The sequence below is a fragment of the Oncorhynchus clarkii genome, chromosome 16 (assembly GCF_045791955.1).
Source record: "Oncorhynchus clarkii lewisi isolate Uvic-CL-2024 chromosome 16, UVic_Ocla_1.0, whole genome shotgun sequence".
In the NCBI taxonomy this organism is placed as follows: domain Eukaryota; kingdom Metazoa; phylum Chordata; class Actinopteri; order Salmoniformes; family Salmonidae; genus Oncorhynchus; species Oncorhynchus clarkii.
This window is the reverse complement of record NC_092162.1, coordinates 6,765,229-6,783,277: the sequence shown is the minus strand read 5'-3', so window position 1 is coordinate 6,783,277 and position 18,049 is coordinate 6,765,229. Positions and strand designations below refer to the sequence as shown.

At 42.1% G+C, this 18,049-nt stretch overlaps 1 protein-coding gene across 1 annotated transcript; it reads right to left on the bottom strand.

The window, feature by feature from the left end:
- Window positions 1-11,192: 11,192 nt before the first annotated feature.
- Window positions 11,193-17,444, bottom strand: LOC139367902 (CDGSH iron-sulfur domain-containing protein 1-like). Its single transcript, XM_071106278.1, has 3 exons — window positions 17,226-17,444; window positions 13,905-14,107; window positions 11,193-13,041 (listed from the first exon to the last, which is right to left on the bottom strand). Exons 1-3 carry the CDS (start codon window positions 17,254-17,256, stop codon window positions 12,952-12,954), a joined length of 324 nt encoding a protein of 107 aa, XP_070962379.1. The 5' UTR covers window positions 17,257-17,444; the 3' UTR covers window positions 11,193-12,951.
- Between the last annotated feature and the right edge of the window lie 605 nt (window positions 17,445-18,049).

Below are 18,049 nucleotides of genomic sequence, written 5' to 3'. Positions count from 1 at the left end.
TGGTTTATTTAGAAAACTCAGGGTGGCTAGGTGACCTAAACTCAGCAAAAAAAGAAATGTCCCTTTTTCAGGACCTTTGTCTTTCAAAGATAATTTGTAAAAATCCAAATATGTCCGTACTGTGAGACGCCGCTACCGGGAGACAGGACGGACAGCTGATCATCCTCGCAGTGGCAGCAAACTTAACATATGTAAATATTTGTCTGAACATAAGATTCAACAACTGAGAGGAAGGCCCTAAAAATGGTCAAAGACCCCAGCCACCCCAGTCATAGACTGTTCTCTCTACTACCGCATGGCAAGTGGTACCGGAGTGCCAAGTCTAGGACAAAAAGGCTTCTCAACAGTTTTTACCCCCATGCCATAAGACTCCTGAATAGGGAATAGGTAACCAAATGGTTACCCAGACTATTTGCATTGTGTGCCCCCCCCCCCCCCCCCCAACCCCCTAACCCCAACCCCTCTTTTACGCTGCTGCTACTCTCTCCATAGTCACTTTAGCTATACATTCATGTACATACTACCTCAATAGGCCCAACTAACCAGGGCTCCCGCACATTGGCTAACAGGGCTATCTGCATTGTGTCCCACCACCCCTCTTTTTTACGCTACTGCTACTCTCTGTTCATCGTATATGCATAGTCACTTTAACCATACCCACATGTACATACTACCTCAACCAGCCTGATTAACAGGTGTCTGTATAGAGCCTCGCTACTCTTATTTTCAAATGTCTTTTTACTGTTGTTTTATTTCTTTACTTACCTACACACACACATACTTTTTTTTCTCTGCACTATTGGTTCGAGCCTGTAAGTAAGCATGTAAGGTCTACTACACCTGTTGTATTCGGCGCACGTGACAAATAAACTGTGATTTGATTTGATAGTGAGAACATGGTGACAGACCAGGGCCCGTATCCACAAAGCTTGTGGTTTTGTAGTTTTTTAAACTTGTAGTTTTTCAAGTTGTCTGTCTGTAATTGTGTAATGACTTGTTGCTGCCTATCTTGGCCAGGACGCTCTTGAAAAAAGAGATTTCAAATCTCAATGATCCCTTCCTGGTTAAATAAAGGTTACATTTTTAAAATAGCCCGTATCCCCAAAGCCTTATTTCAGATCAGAACTTTTAGATCACTGTGAATGTGATTACATGGACGAAGGGGACCTGATCCTAGATCAGCACTCCTACTCTGAAAGGCTTGATAAATACGTCCCCTGGTCCCCCCTGTTATTCTGCTCTCGTAAAACCCTGGGTTTTCTGCACGTCAACACTAGAATCTTATTACCTAAAATGGATCAACTGAAAGTGTGGGTTCACAGCTCCAATCCAGATGTGTTGGTCATTACTGAGATGTGGTTAATGAAAGTGTGGGTTCACAGCTCCAATCCAGATGTGTTGGTCATTACTGAGATGTGGTTAATGAAAGTGTGGGTTCACAGCTCCAATCCAGATGTGTTGGTCATTACTGAGATGTGGTTACTGAAAGTGTGGGTTCACAACTCCAATCCAGATGTGTTGGTCATTACTGAGATGTGGTTAAGAAAGAGTGTTTTGAATACTGATGTTAACCTTTCTGGTTATAACCTTTTTCGTCAAGTTCTTCCAAAGGTGGGGGAGGGGCAATCTTTACCAAGGAACACCTTCAGTGCTCGGTTGTCTCCACCAAGTCTGTCCCCAAACAATTTGATTCGCTGGTTTTAAGCATTAAACTTTCAAATAACTCTTTGTTGACTGTTGCTGGGTGGTATCGTCCTCCATCAGCACCGGCCTGTACCCTACCTGCCCTAAGCTCTCTCCTGGCCCCTTACACCAAGTCTGAATTTGTCCTGCTAGGTGACCTAAACTTGGAAATGCTTAAACCACCTGACCAAATCCTAAAGCAATGGGACTCCCTAAATCTTTCTCAGATTATTACCAATCCCACAAGGTACTGTATGACTCCAAACACCCAGGAAATGCTGCTCTCCTCTCCTGTTTTCCTCTCAAATATTCCTGATAGGTATCCGTCTGCTGGTTTCTGTAATGACCTTAGTGGTCACTGTTTTACAGCCTGTGTTCGTAATGGCTGCTCAGTGAAACGTCCTGTCCTGATTTGTCATAGACGCTTGCTAAAAAACTTTAATGACCAAGCCTTCCTTCATGACCTGGCCTCTGTAAAATGGTATAGAATCAGCTTGATACCCTCTGTCCAAGACGCTTGGACCTTCTTTTTTTGGATATTTTCAGTGGTATTGTTAACAAACACGCTCCCATAAAGAACATAAGAATTAAAAACAGGTTCAGCCCCTTGTTCGACAGTGATCTTGCAGAGTTACTCCACCTCAAGAATTGCATTTGGTGAAAGGCTCGGCACACACATACTCAGGCTGACTGGCTCTCGTTCAGGAAAATGAAAAATAAGTGCACTCAGGCTATCCGGAAGGCCAAAGTTGGTCACTTTAAGGAGCAGTTCTCTCTCTGTGGAAATGGTTAAAGACCTGGAGAATAAACCCTCCTCCTCACAGCTGCCCATGTCCCTTAATATTGATGATGTGGTTGTTACTGACAAGAAGCGCATGGCTGAGCTCTTTAATCACCACTTCATTAAGTCAGGATTCCTATTTGACTCAGCCACGCCTCCTTGCCTGTCCAACATTTCCTCATCTCCCACCCCTTCTAATGTGACTAGCCCTGACGCTCCTCCCTCTTTTTGCTCCTCCCTCTTTTCCCCCTGCTCCGCTACAAAGTTTCTCCCTGCAGGCGGTCACTGAGTCACTCTCATCCATTTATATGCAGATGATACAGTCTTACTCAACTGGCCCCTCCCAGGATTTTGTGTAAAACGCTCTATAACAAAGCTTTCTTAGTGTCCATCAATCTTTCTCTGCCCTTAACCTTGAACACCTCCGAAACAAAGGTCATGTGGTTTGGTAAGAAGAATGTCCCTCTCCCCACCGGTGTGACTACTACCTCTGAGGGTTTAGAGCTTGAGGTAGTCACCTCATACAAGTACTTGGGAGTATGGCTAGACGGTACACTGTCCTTCTCTCAGCACATATCAAAGCTGCAGGTTAAAGTTAAATCTGGACTTGGTTTCCTCTATCGTAATCACTCCTCTTTCACCCCAGCTGCCAAACTAACCCTGATTCAGATGACCATCCTACCCATGCTAGATTATGGAGACGTCATTTATAGATCGGCAAGTAAGGGTGCTCTCGAGCGGCTAGATGTTCTTAACCATTCGGCCATCAGATTGTCTTGCTACCATGCTGTCATGTTATGTTGCTACCATGCTGTGTTGTCATGTTGTGCTGTCATGCTGTGTTGTCATGTTGTGCTGCTACCATGTTTTTGTCATGTTGTGTTGTTACCACGCTGTGTTGTCATGTGTTGTTGCCATTCTGTGTGGCCAGACAGGTCGTAGTAGACAGCAATACTGCATGGAAACTATATTGACTTGACCCTTAAATATAATACCTATGTTATTTTCTTATTGCATTGGGAATGAATATTGTTTAAGAGGATGAAGCCTCTGAGATTATTACTCTGGTTTGAGTAGGCAGAGATATTGTACTATTAAGAGACAAGGTGAGAGAGACAGTTCCTCTATTTGGGGTTCTTTAATGTTGATTGTAGATTAACAAATTATCACACTTCTGTGCAGTTATCACTCAGCTATGATTATCCAATGAACTGCAGCAGGGTGGGGCGGCAGGGTAGCCTAGTGGTTAGAGCGTTGGACTAGTAACCGGAAGGTTGCGAGTTCAAACCCCCGAGCTGGCAAGGTACAAATCTGTCGTTCTGCCCCTGAACAGGCAGTTAACCCACTGTTCCCAGGCCGTCATTGAAAATAAGAATTTGTTCTTAACTGACTTGCCTGGTTAAATAAAGGTAAAATAAAATAAAATAAAAACTACCTACCCATTTATCACTACACGACATGGTCTGGAACTATTAAACATGAATACAATGGCATCACTACTATGAAATACATTTAATTTAGCAATATCAAAACGAGATACAGCTCTCATCTATTTGTTATAATAATAAAATGACTGAAACGAAAAAAATACAGGTATCTAAGGAACAATCAGTTATAAATCAGTTATAAACAGATAGAAAATAATAATGCAAAAAAAAGAGCTGATATTTTGGTCACGGGGCGGCAGCTAGCCTTGTGGTCAGAGCACTAAGGGATTGAATCCCCGAGTTGACAAGGTCGTTCTGAACATGGCAGTTAACCCACTGTTCCCCGGTACGCCGTCATTGTAAATAACAATGAGTTCTTAACCTACTTGCCTAGTTAAATAATGGTTCAATGGCCAGCTGCACTTGCAGCTTTGCGCTAGCTGTGACGTCATCATTCCCTCTTAAAGGGACCGTCTTTCTTACAACTATTATATATTTTATAGAGGATGTTCCATCATCTATTTTATTCTGTGGTCAATATATGACATATTTAATTATTTGCAGAGTATATCGTTATTGGAATTGATTTGAAATGAATGTCAATTCTCTTGAATGCAAAGAATAGTATGTAACCCCCTGGTTAATTTTAGCTCAGACTGCACTGTGGTCAACATTGTTGTATGTGGGACACATTTTAAGACAGGCAGCAAGCGATTTGTTTTTGTTTTTTCTCAACTGTCATCCAAACTGTCTTGTACTGCTGGTGAGTGAGTAGGCCGAATTACTGTTGTAAAAGATCGACAACAAAAGTTTTAGAAAAGGGACTGAAATCGTTTTTCTGAGGGATATATTTTTGGAATAAAACAAATTATTTAAAATAAAAGTGATTTTAAACTATTTGACAATGACACCAATTGTAACTGGAAAAATGTGTTCCTAGTACTTCAGTACTTGTTTTTTTTTTCTTGAGGATTTAATCTGAGGATTTATTTTAGGACCAATTGCGCCATCTAGTGCACATTCATAACTAGTGTCTTTGAATGCAATTCCCAATATATATATATTTTTGTTGTTGTTAGTATTTAGTTTTTTGTTGTTGTTTTGATTACTATTATTTTTTTAAATGTATAGTATTTTAAATTATCTAATTTATATATATTTTTTGTGTATTTAAACAAATATATATATATATACATTTATTTATCCTTTAAAAATGCACACAAAAAAAATAAAAATAATATATATATATATATATATATATATATATATATATATATATATATATATATATATATATATACACATTTATTTATCCTTTAATTTTTTTGCAATTCTGTAAATCTGGTTTGGGGAAATGTCTAAATAACAGAAGCCCCAATGTAATGTATCAAGGCGGTATTGCAGCCTAAATGTTGCCAAAAGGCTCGCCCATTGAAACACCATAAAGGTACTACTTTTCTTAATGCAGTTCAAAATATATGGGTTCAATATTTCTCCCCTGGTGTACTGTATGTGAGAGTACTCCTGCCTCCACCTGAGGCCCTGGCTTTCATGGTGCAGGGATGCAGGGAGAGGTGTTCTCAGGTTAGGTTTGGGATGACTGGCCAGTGAAGGTGCAGTGGTGTGCTGGATGGCAGACAGACAACATCCTGGAAATCTCGATCTCTATTCAGTAGTATTCAAATTTGTTGGTAGAGCATGGCACCTAGCAACACCAGGGTTGTAAGGTTTACTTTCTGGGGCCACCCATATCAAAATGTATGCACACATACTACTTACTGTAAATCGCTTTGGATAAAAACATCTGAGGTCTGGGATTGGGCCAATAGTGGCCTTGGCAGATTAGAATTCTATTGTTCATTCACAAGATAATCAGGGTAAAGGAGTCTCCACCTGCTATAGTCGTCTAATTTATGAAAAAAAAGAGAGCTCCAATAAACAAAACTTAATTGCACCATTGTTGATGAGTTAATTGTGCCAAAGTCCTGCCCTACCTTCTTCGAACAACAGGCCAACTGTCGTCAACTTGAAAGACTTGTTTTTTTTTTCAATTTCATGGGTTGTTTCTGAGGGAGGGGAAGGCTTGCAGCAACTAGATTGTCACACGGTGGTCATGCTGGTTGAGAGGGATACTCCCTCTTAAAACTACATGTTGTTGTAGCCTACTACTGTATTCCTATTTCCCAACCCCTGACTGAACTGGCTACTGGAGGGCTGCTGGTGTCAGGTTATTGCCACCATCCACTACCGTTGTGCTCTTGAGCAAGGCACTTAACCCCAAAAATAGCTCTCCATTCAGCGGCTGACCTTGTTGCTCACAACATAGAAGACACATTTTCGAAGGCAGAAAAAACACATTTCTGTTCTAACCAAGTGTCTGTGGTACTGGGTGGTGGCTGTGACCCTGGGTGGTGTCTGTGCTACTGGGTGGTGTCTGTGACTGTGGGTGTTGTCTGTGGTACTGGTTGGTGTCTGTGACCGTGGGTAGTGTCTGTGACCCTGGGTGGTGTATGTGACCCTGGGTGGTGTCTGTGACCCTGGGTGGTGTCTGTGACCCTGGGTGGTGTCTGTGGTACTGGGTGGTGTCTGTGGTACTGGGTGGTGTCTATGACCCTGGGCGGTGTCTGTGGTACTGGTTGGTGTCTGTGGTACTGGGTGGTGTCTATGACCCTGGGTGGTGAAGTGGCACTGGGTGGTGTCTGTGGTACTGGGTGGTGTCTGTGGTACTGGGTGGTGTCTGTGGTACTGGTTGGTGTCTGTGGTACTGGTTGGTGTCTGTGGTACTGGGTGGTGTGTGTGGTACTGGGTGGTGTCTGTGGTACTGGGTGGTGCCTATGACACTGGGTGGTGTCTGTGGTACTGGGTGGTGTCTGTTGTACTGGGTGGTGTCTGTGGTACTGGGTGGTGTCTATGCCCCTGGGTGGTGTCTATGACCCTGGGTGGTGTCTGTGGTACTGGGTGGTGTCTGTGACCGTGGGTGTTGTATGTGGTACTGGGTGGTGTCTGTGGTACTGGGTGGTGAAGTGGCACTGGGTGGTGTCTGTGACCCTGGGTGGTGTCTGTGACCCTGGGTGGTGTCTGTGGTACTGGGTGGTGTCTGTGGTACTGGGTGGTGTCTATGACCCTGGGTGGTGAAGTGGCACTGGGTGGTGTCTGTGGTACTGGGTGGTGTCTGTGGTACTGGGTGGTGTCTGTGGTACTGGTTGGTGTCTGTGGTACTGGGTGGTGTCTGTGGTACTGGGTGGTGTCTGTGGTACTGGGTGGTGTCTATGACACTGGGTGGTGTCTGTGGTACTGGGTGGTGTCTGTGGTACTGGGTGGTGTCTGTGGTACTGGGTGGTGTCTGTGGTACTGGGTGGTGTCTATGACCCTGGGTGGTGTCTGTGGTACTGGGTGGTGTCTGTGACCGTGGGTGTTGTATGTGGTACTGGGTGGTGTCTGTGGTACTGGTTGGTGTCTGTGGTACTGGTTGGTGTCTGTGGTACTGGGTGGTGTATGTGGTACTGGGTGGTGTCTGTGGTACTGGTTGGTGTCTGTGGTACTGGTTGGTGTCTGTGGTACTGGGTGGTGTCTGTGGTACTGGGTGGTGTCTGTGGTACTGGGTGGTGTCTATGACACTGGGTGGTGTCTATGACACTGGGTGGTGTCTGTGGTACTGGGTGGTGTCTGTGACCGTGGGTGTTGTATGTGGTACTGGGTGGCTGCTGAAAAATTGGGGAATGCAAAATAAATAGTCTACTTCAAATCTTCATATGTTTATTTCGTAAATTATGTTAATTATGTTGTGGTGCTCACAATGTGGCCTTCAAACTGATTTCCCAAGCCTTATATGACACCCACCCCCCCCCCCCCCCACCCCCCACCCCCACGTTTCTTCTACCTGTAGATGTGTGCCAAGTGGCCCCCAATTAACTTGTGTAATGTGTATGATTCAGCGACCTTCAACCTGGGTAATATAGCAAGAAAAGCATAGCGGCTAGCAAGTCGGCCCATTAACTAGTATTGACCCTGAAACTACATGCCTTAGTAATCACTCGCCACTATCATCCTGGTTATCATCCTGGCTATCATCCTGGTTATCGTCCTGGTTATCATCCTGGTTATCGTCCTGGTTATCATCCTGGTTATCATCCTGGCTATCACCCAGGTTATCATCCTGGCTATCATCCTGGTTATCGTCCTGGTTATCATCCTGGTTATCATCCTGGCTATCACCCAGGTTATCATCCTGGCTATCATCCTGGTTATCATCCTGGTTATCATCCTGGCTATCATCCTGGCTATCGTCCTGGTTATCGTCCTGGTTATCATCTATGCTTTTGAAGCATGTGAGCCAACGTCAACGGAGTTGTTGCATAGGTTGAAGAGGGTTGTCTCCCTGTTTCAGAAAGATGGTATAAAAGACAAGAGCACACATTCTCATCCTTCAGTAGACTCATCATTCATTCTCATCCTTCAGTAGACTCAATCATTCATTCTCATCCTTCAGTAGACTCATCATTCATTCTCATCCTTCAGTAGATTCATCATTCATGCTCACCCTTCAGTAGACTCATCATTCATTCTCATCCTTCAGTAGATTCATCATTCATTCTCACCCTTCAGTAGACTCATCATTCATTCTCATCCTTCAGTAGACTCATCATTCATTCTACTAACGCTATAGCTCAGGAACAGAACTAGTGGTGAGTACCAATCAACTTTATCGTTGTTCATGATATAAATATTATTTATGCCCTGTTTGTTCTTAAGTACAGATGCAGATATACTGGTATGTTTGATTAAAGTATTAAATCCTCCAAATGACAAATTGATTTCCTTACCCTGTAAGTAGTCTATGAACAGCCTCCCGGGTGGCGCAGTGGTTAAGGGATATTATATTTATCATTGTGATACCATTAAAACACAATAATATGCCCCACCAACATTAGATAACTATCCAAAAAAACACTCAAATGACTGAAATAAGTTAATTGAATCATAGCAGAAATAACAGTAGGGTTGTCCTAGACTAAAACAATTATTGGCCAACCGAAAGTAGTCTTGTTCTTTCAACCAATCGAAACGTGTATTTTTCCATATGTAACCTTTCTTTTAAGAAAATCAACTGTATATGCATTGAGCTTGTGTGATGCTTTAAGCTCACTGTTTGATGAAATAAGACACACATTAGTTAAGACGGAGCCAGAGATCTAGTTAACCAGAAGAAGAAAAAAACGTAATCTGTCTAGGCGATCTCCGCCCGCTTCTACTGGCTTTCTCACATTCTGACATTACTCTCCTAAAGTTGCAGGTATTAGATTAAAGTGTGCAAAAAAAACAACAAAAAAAAAAACAAAAAAAAAAACGCTTTTTGGCCAAAAAACAATTTCTCAAGCAAAAATGTTGCTAAGATTGTCTAGGAGTGGTCCGAGTGGAGAGGGGAAAACTTGAAAACTAGCTGTTATTGGCAGAGAGGTTTAGAACTCTCTTTCTTATTGGTCTATTAACCAATTTCCAGCATGGGTTGGTGATGTCACCATGGAAAGCCGAAACTCCCAGCCATGTGAACCTGTTGTTTAGAAGTTCCTGTGTAGATTGAACTTTCAACCAGCAACTATAAGGAAATATCAAATCAAATCAAATGTATTTATATAGCCCTTCGTACATCAGCTGATATCTCAAAGTGCTGTACAGAAACCCAGCCTAAAACCCCAAACAGCAAGCAATGCAGGTGTAGAAGCACAGTGGCTAGGAAAAACTCCCTAGAAAGGCCAAAACCTAGGAAGAAACCTAGAGAGGAACCAGGCTATGTGGGGTGGCCAGTCCTCTTCTGGCTGTGCCGGGTGGAGATTATAACAGAACATGGCCAAGATGTACGTTGTCACACTTTTACAGTGTAGTTTCATCAGCTGTCGTACGATATGATATAAACACAGGAAAAATGTAATGTTTACTGCACTGGGTCTTTAAGGAGACTGCGCCTAAAAATAAGATGGGCAATGTCATTGTCATTTAGATGTCATTTTCTTTACTGATTGTTTGGTTATGACTGGAGGCTTATTGAAGTGGAGACACACTCTGATGACCTAAAATGATCCATCCCATGTTGGTCTTTCAGTCAGGCCAACTCAAGCTGTACTGTGCAGTAGGCCAACAGTAAACCTACTACTGAAATAATAGATAAATGGCCCTGTCAACTGAGTCAGAAATTCATAGGTTTCTGACCCCCCCCCCTCAAAGTCACACTTTTTCAATAAAAATACAGAAAATCAATGCTTAAATCACATCAGCAGACCACGTTTGAGGTCTGGGCAAAAAAAATCTAAGGCATTTTGATTTGAGTGTAGTTACCCTTTAATTCAAGTTTCAAGTTGTACTAGTCATATGTACGGGATATGCATGGTATACATTGTCCAGCGAAATGCTTACTTGCAGGTTCCTTGTCGACAACGCAACGACGTTGTGACTTTTGGCTAATTCATATTCAAGATCATTTACTGACGAATTACTAGAATAATTCATTGATCTGATTTAGGTAGCCTAATGGTTAGAGCTTTGGGCCAGTAACCGAAAGGTTGCTAGATCGAATCCCCGAGCTGACAAGGTAAAAAAAAAAATCTGTCGTTCCCCGGTAGGCGGTCATTGTAAATAAGAATGTGTTCTTAACTGGACTTGCCTAGTTAAATAAAATGTTCAATGTAAAAAATTTGGTTATCTTATCTAAATTATCTTATCTAAATTAATCTAAGAGGGGCACCATTAAGGGTTGGATATAGAGACCCTTGAATTAACTCCATCTGTAGTTATCATTAACCATTATACCATTAATTATATTTCAACTTGCACCAACTGTAATTGTTTTTTACAAAGTTAAATAAAAGAGTGTTCACATTTACCCATGCAATCGCACACACACAGAAATAGACACATTTAAAAGTGAATCAATAAGTTTCAAATCATAGGTCAAAATAAATTGTTGCTGTCCTTGGTTTTGAAACAGGTCGTCAAGGCAAGACTCCACTTTCCCATCTATTTCCATTGTAATGCTGTAGGCTACCAAGGCATACCTAATAAAGTGTAGCACATTTGAATGAATTTGATCCAGGACTGCATCACCTATGCCTACACATCAGCCAGAGACGAAGTTCTGAATGAGCACACCTTTCGGGGAGATTAAATATGCTTCATATTCACACTTCATATTCCTTCTATTAAATCCCTTTCATTGATTTTTAATTGGTAAGGTTCAATCTAATACATTACTTTGGGTGTGAACTGGCTCACAGCATTTGGAAATAACACACTGTCTAGCACTAGAGGAACATCGATATGTTTTTTTTTTATTATTGATAAATAAGTGATGGATTTGGATGGAATGACATATTGTGGAAATCAGAGGTCACACAGACAGTAGACACTACCTACACATTCTTAGCCCCCCCCCCCCCCCCCCCCCCAGGGGTGCACATTTACTTTTTTGCCCTGGCACTACACAGCTTATACAAATAATCTAAGCTTGATTGTTAAATTCATTATTTGATTCAGCTGTGCAATGCTAGGGCAAAAACCAAAATGTGCACTCCTTGGGTGTGAATGAATAAGCTGCTTGGCAGAAGTGATGCATGAAAAGTTCAGATCCAGCTACTAAAACGGGTTTAGTACAGGGCTGTGATCAATAGGGTAAACCGTAGCAAAACCTTTTTTTTTAAAAACAAAAAAAACAAGTATTTATCATGTTCGAGTCGGCTACCTCCTCGTTTCACTACATTCCACAAATGTTTCTTGCCTACTGAACACAACCCAGGAATCCAATTGGTATGTAGTATAGAACAAGTTTAGACTTGTTGCTTCCCCGTTAACAAACTTAGGGCAACGAAGCAATCCTTCCCGACGATTCATCTCCAACTAAGAAACCTGCAGAACCTTTATCTCCCAAAAATCCATTGAAAATTGACACCATTTACACAATTTGATTTCACAAGTTGAATCAAAAACGATCAAATCAAACCTCACCGTTTCCTTGACAACGCTTCAGTAGAACCAGACGTTTTTCCTAACCACATGACCTGACCATGGAAAAACTCTGGGCCCTAGTTATGGTTTTATGGACTATAACTATGTAAAGTACCTAGTCATGGCTTCCAATAAAAAGGTCCAGAGATATCCCTGATCAGGTCCCGTGGTCAGGAAAAACTCCCCGAGTATCAACCATAGAGAATGATAGAGGACTCTGGTATCCCAAAAGCCTGTTTTAGCATGGGCAGCGCCATTGAGGACTTTCACCATTTTGAAGTAGTCGACTTCCTATGGGTTAAGGAAGGATCACATAATTCCATCCAAGTCATGAGGAAGAGTCAGCCAATGAATTATACTCAGGAGTAAACACTCCATCACTGCAGATGGCAGTACAATCACCAACCTGGGTTTAAACAACACACTCCAGATGGGAGTATACACCCTTTCAGTTTGTTTACCAACTCATAGAAGTAGTAGAAGAAGAAAATTAACTACTTCAAAATGGAGATGGCCTCAATGGCGCTGCCCGTGTGTTCACAGACACCATACTGGGACCATATACAACGTTGTGATGTCTTTACATCTCTATGGTATCAAAACAAAAAACAAAAACATTGGAGGGCAGACATTGATCAAACATACAAGCAAGTCTTTTGCATTCTGAAAATCACTTAACGTACAGAGACCAAAGCTCAATTAAATAAATACAACCAGCCTTGCACTTTATTTTACAGTACTTCCACCACCCCCGTTTCCTCGATAATCACACTGAAATTATCTACCATCATTCTAGATATTATTACAACTAATTTCAACAATATTTTATAAACCGTTTGGTCCTGTGATAAGTGTTGCTTCGATCAATCAATAAATTACAAACAAAAAAAGTGATTATTTGCTTATTAACACAGAGTGTTACCGTTCAAATTTGGAGTAAATACCAGGTGTACACGTGTCGAGTCAACCTCTACCATCCTTTCTGTAGTGAAGAGCACTTGTTGGCGTCCGTATGTTAGCAGCGGCAGTCATGGGAATCAAATGGATGGATGGATGATTGATTGTTCAGGCCTCCTTTCTCTTCATGATGAGGGGACCGACGTTATCCCCCGTCTCCTCGTTATGTTTAGCATGAGCGCCGTCGCAGTAGGGAAACTAGGGCCAGAAAAGTTGTTAGAATGCAGTAAATACATCTTAAAATTCCAAGTAATAACATTGCCTTAATAGCCTCCAGTCTGTTTTAGTTGGCCGATTCCTCACAACCACATCTTTCCATGCTGTGTCTATGTATTTCTAGGGGTTGAGACAGGACTCATGTATAGGAGCCAAGTCTCAATACTTCTCTCTGATTCATTTCCATCAAACGGAAATCATACAAAGAGTATCAGAGTATCAGATCGACAGCGAGTATCAGATCAACAGCGAGTATCAGATCGACAGCGAGTATCAGATCGACAGCGAGTATCAGAGTATCAGATCGACAGCGAGTATCAGGTCGACAGCGAGTATCAGATCGACAGCGAGTATCAGAGTATCAGATCGACAGCGAGTATCAGAGTATCAGATCGACAGCAAGTATCAGATCGACAGCAAGTATCAGATCGACGGCGAGTATCAGATCGACGGCGAGTATCAGAGTATCAGATCGACAGCAAGTATCAGATCGACAGCGAGTATCAGAGTGTCAGATCGACAGCGAGTATCAGAGTATCAGATCGACAGCGAGTATCAGATCGACAGCGAGTATCAGAGTATCAGATCGACAGCAAGTATGAGTATCAGATCGACAGCGAGTATCAGATCGACAGCGAGTATCAGAGTATCAGATCGACAGCGAGTATCAGAGTATCAGATCGACAGAAAGTATCAGATCGACAGCGAGTATCAGAGCATCAGATCGACAGCGAGTATCAGAGTATCAGATCGACAGCAAGTATCAGAGTATCAGATCGACAGCGAGTATCAGAGTATCAGATCGACAGCGAGTATCAGAGTATCAGATCGACAGCGAGCACTACCTTCTTGGACCTCCAACACCTGCAGTATACTGCCTTGTCCCCGAGATCTTCGATGTCAAAAGCATGCACCACTTTGGGGTCGTCTTTCTGCAGGTCCAGGTTGACCTTGGGCTTGACCCCTGACCCCTTGGAGAGGTACTGGAAGAGGAGGATGCCCGCAGCTGTAGCTCCTGCAGTCACGCCGATGGCTGCCACCAATTCAGCTGTAAAACAAAAAACAGACACTTAAGACAGGCTGCTTTGCGTGATGTTTTGGTGTCTCTACCTTCGTGCCCTTTGTGCTGTTGTCTGTGGCCAATAATGTTTGTACCCTGTTTTGTGTTGCTACCATGTTGTTCTGCTGCCATGTTGTGTTGCTACCGTGTTGTTGTCATGTGTTGCTACCATGCTATGTTGTCATGTGTTGCTGCCATGCTGTGTTTTTGTCTTAGCTCTCTCTTTTTGTAGTGTTGTGTTGTCTCTCTTGTCGTGATGTGTGTTTTGTCCTATATTTTTATTTTTGATCCCAGCCCCCGTCCCGCAGGAGACCTTTTGGTTGGCCGTCATTATAAATAATACATTTGTTCTTAACCGACTTGCCTAGTTAAATAAATGTAAAAAAAATAATAATACTTGATCCAGTATCTAGTTCAGGTAGGGCTCCAACCTCTGTAAAGAATCCATACCTTACAGTTGTCACATTTTGTTGCTTTAACGTTGCTACATTTAATGGAATGGGATGGTGGCTGCTTGCCAGAAGATACCCACCCTTCCGTTACGCTTGTTTACACTGAGATGCACGGGAGGTCCGAACGCAATCATTAGGACACCGTGGAGCCGGTGCGAGATAGGGGGTCGGAAAAAAAAACTCAATGCAGGGATGGGACATGCCATTGTACTCCACATTTTATCTTTATCCACACTGATACACCGAGAAGATTGAAATACTGCTCGTTTTCATCCTCATGCTAGTTACCAGTTGCCACCGCAGCCATTTTGGAAGGGCAGGGTCAGCCAATCAGCTCCTTTGTTCAACACATTGTGCAATTCCATAATGGTTGCTGTGGCTACTGGTATTTATATTTTATTACCCATTTTTCTTCCCAATTTCGTGACATCCAATTGGTAGTTACAGTCTTGTCCTATTGCTGCAACTACAGTACAGACTCGGGAGAGGCGAATGTCGAGAGACCTGTGTCCTCGGAAACACGACCCTGCCTCGCCGCACTGCTTCTTGACACACTGCTCGCTTAACTCGGAAGCCAGCTGCTAGAGCTCGATGGGACAAGGACATCCCGGGCCGGTCAAACCCTCCCCTAACCCGGACGACGCTGGGCCAATTGTGCGCCGCCTCATGGGTCTCCCGGTCACGACACAGGCTGGGATCAAACCCGGGTCTGTAGTGACGCCTCAAGCACCGTGATGCAGTGTCTTAGACCGCTGCGCCACTCGGGAGGCAGGCTCCTGGTATTATTGACAGTAGTATTTCAATCTGAAGGAGGTATGGTTTGAAGTGACTGAAATGCACCTGAAAGGTGTTGGGAAGTTCAGAAGATGATGTGGTAAGATCTTCTGTGTAGAAGATATATTTCCCCCCAGTCTGATTTATTGACTGGTCTTGTCGACTCAGTTCTAATGGGTTGTCGGCATAGTAGAGTGTGTACGTATGTGTTCCTGAGAGTCTTACCTTTCAGTAAAGGGGTCATAATATTTTGTAGCATAAACCATTCAAAAGAGACACATTTGTTGGAAGAAAACCGCTCTGTTTATTACAACCGCAAATAGATGCTACAGGATACCGGCATAAGCCCGGTTCTATGAACCGTGCACACATTTTCTCTCGCGACCCCATTTCAAATCAAGTCACGACCCCTAGCTTGGGAATCCCTGCCTTACAGAGAAATACTTTTCTCGGCCTCATATATGAACCCCTTTTCTATAACGTTATCGAGCGAAATTAAGAAGGAATGTCGACGTGACCTGTAGCAACATTAAATGCTAAATGTTGCAGGAGAAAAAGATCATTCGCCACATAATTTTCCATCAATGGATGTCGATTTAACTGTCATCCTTTTTGCGCATAACTATAAATACATCCGACAGGAGAGTTTTAGTGATGAGTTTGTGTCTCTCGGGATAGAGGATCTCGCCTACAATAGTATTGGCAAGATGTTAACTAAACTGAAAAATGTATCAAATTGACAGACTAATTTATTCAACCTGAATAGCAAGGCGATTTCAAGGTAAGACGTGCTTGTATTGCCTAATAGCCTATAAATGAATGCTGGAATAGGCTACTGATGATGGGGACTTAATTTCAATCACTGAATGAATCAAATATGAATCATATGAATATGAACTGAATAAACTTGTCAACAACCAGTGTTTGGCTTTTTACTTTAGCCTAACTTGTTTCTGTCAATCTAATGCAACCATTCAAACAGCTGTTCGGCAAATTGCAATAGAGGCGAGCTGTGACCATGATCACAATTGATAATTTCCAAATTAATTAACTAAACTTGGGCATTAATAATCGCATAATAACAGAAGGCTACAGCAGCAATAAGCAATAAACTGAAGTTATAGGCTATTTATTAAATCCTTTGCCAGCTACAGGTAGGATACACAAGTGCCAAAAATTGATTTGCAATGAATGACTCTGGTGATTTCGCCATTACAAAATATTTATTTGATCAAATGCAGGCTATAGTAGCCTAGAATGGCATCGAAATTAATGTGATGGCCAGATGGAAATGTATCAATGCCCCTATTTAATGTCCGTTTCATTGTGAACTTTTCCCCATAATAGAAGCACAAGACGGAGTTTCATAACTTCCACTTCAAATATCCAATCGCGCAGCTCTCGATAATTAACAACAGAGCAAAACCCTTAATAACTCGCTTGATATGGTTTCCCATAAACAAAGTCGAAATAAAATTATTTAGTTAAAACCACCTCTTCCGAGCGAGTTCACCTAAAGTCAATTTAATAAACAGTTTTCCCAGGTCGTTTTGTCGCAGTTATTTCTTGACACGCATCATAATAATTTATTTCATGGGAAAGGGGTTTTGTGAACTCTTTAGTAACTGCCTGGCTGAGCAAAAAAAACAGGAGGCAACAAGTCAAGGTCGCAGTCTTACGAAATGACAGGCATGCAAACTATTATGCCATCGTACTAAACCTTTACAGATTACATTAACCAATGTCATAAACTAGCTCCATTTTTTTTCCGGAAAATATTGCTAAATAACAACAGTTTTCGTAGCTTAGTACGTAAAGTTAGCTAGCTATAGCTGTCAAACTAGCTTCAACTTGTTTGCTAGTTAGCATGGAATATTTACCTTTTGACAGGGAAACGTTGTTGGAACTCATGGTTTGTAACTAACTATACGATTGATCTAAGGCAGTTTTGTGGAGAAGGTGTAGCAAACTATCGGTATGGCTCAAATCCTGCGTAGTAACTAGCACATATTTTAGATTAATTAGAAAATGTGAACACGCAGCTAACTATATTAGCGTTATGGCAGCAGCATTAGTGTCTCAGCAGCAACATTAAGATTACCGGATTTCCGATTTTGCCTTCAAAATAAAAGTCTGTGGTAAAACGCTATGCGTATATGAGACGAAATCAATCATTTTTACAGCTTTGCAGAGTGCATAATGTCAAAATAATGTCACAAAATTATAACTACATCAGGGGAAGAATCTAAGTTAAAGAAAATTGCTACTTTATACAAAATAGATAAGGTGGAGCACATTGAGAAATGGTGCTTAAAGTAAATTTATGTAAAAAACAAAAACAATATTCTACAAACCCTATTGATCTAGTGCTACAGCAAGCACCTGGATGATCATCAAGACTCTTGGAAGAAGGTTCTAAGGGAAGATGATTCAAAAGTATAACTTTTTGGATGACATGTGTCCCATTAATGGCGAAAACCAAACACTGCATTCCAGAGTAAGAACCTCATACCAACGGTGAAGCATGGTGGTGGTAGTGTGATGGTTTGGGGATGCTTTGCTGCCTCAGGACCTGGACAACTTGCCTTAATAGAAGGAACCATGAATTCTGCTCTGTATCAGAGTTCTACAGGAGAATGTCAGGCCATCCATCAGGGAGCTGAAGCTGAAGTGCAGCTGGGTCATGCAGCAAGACAATGATCCA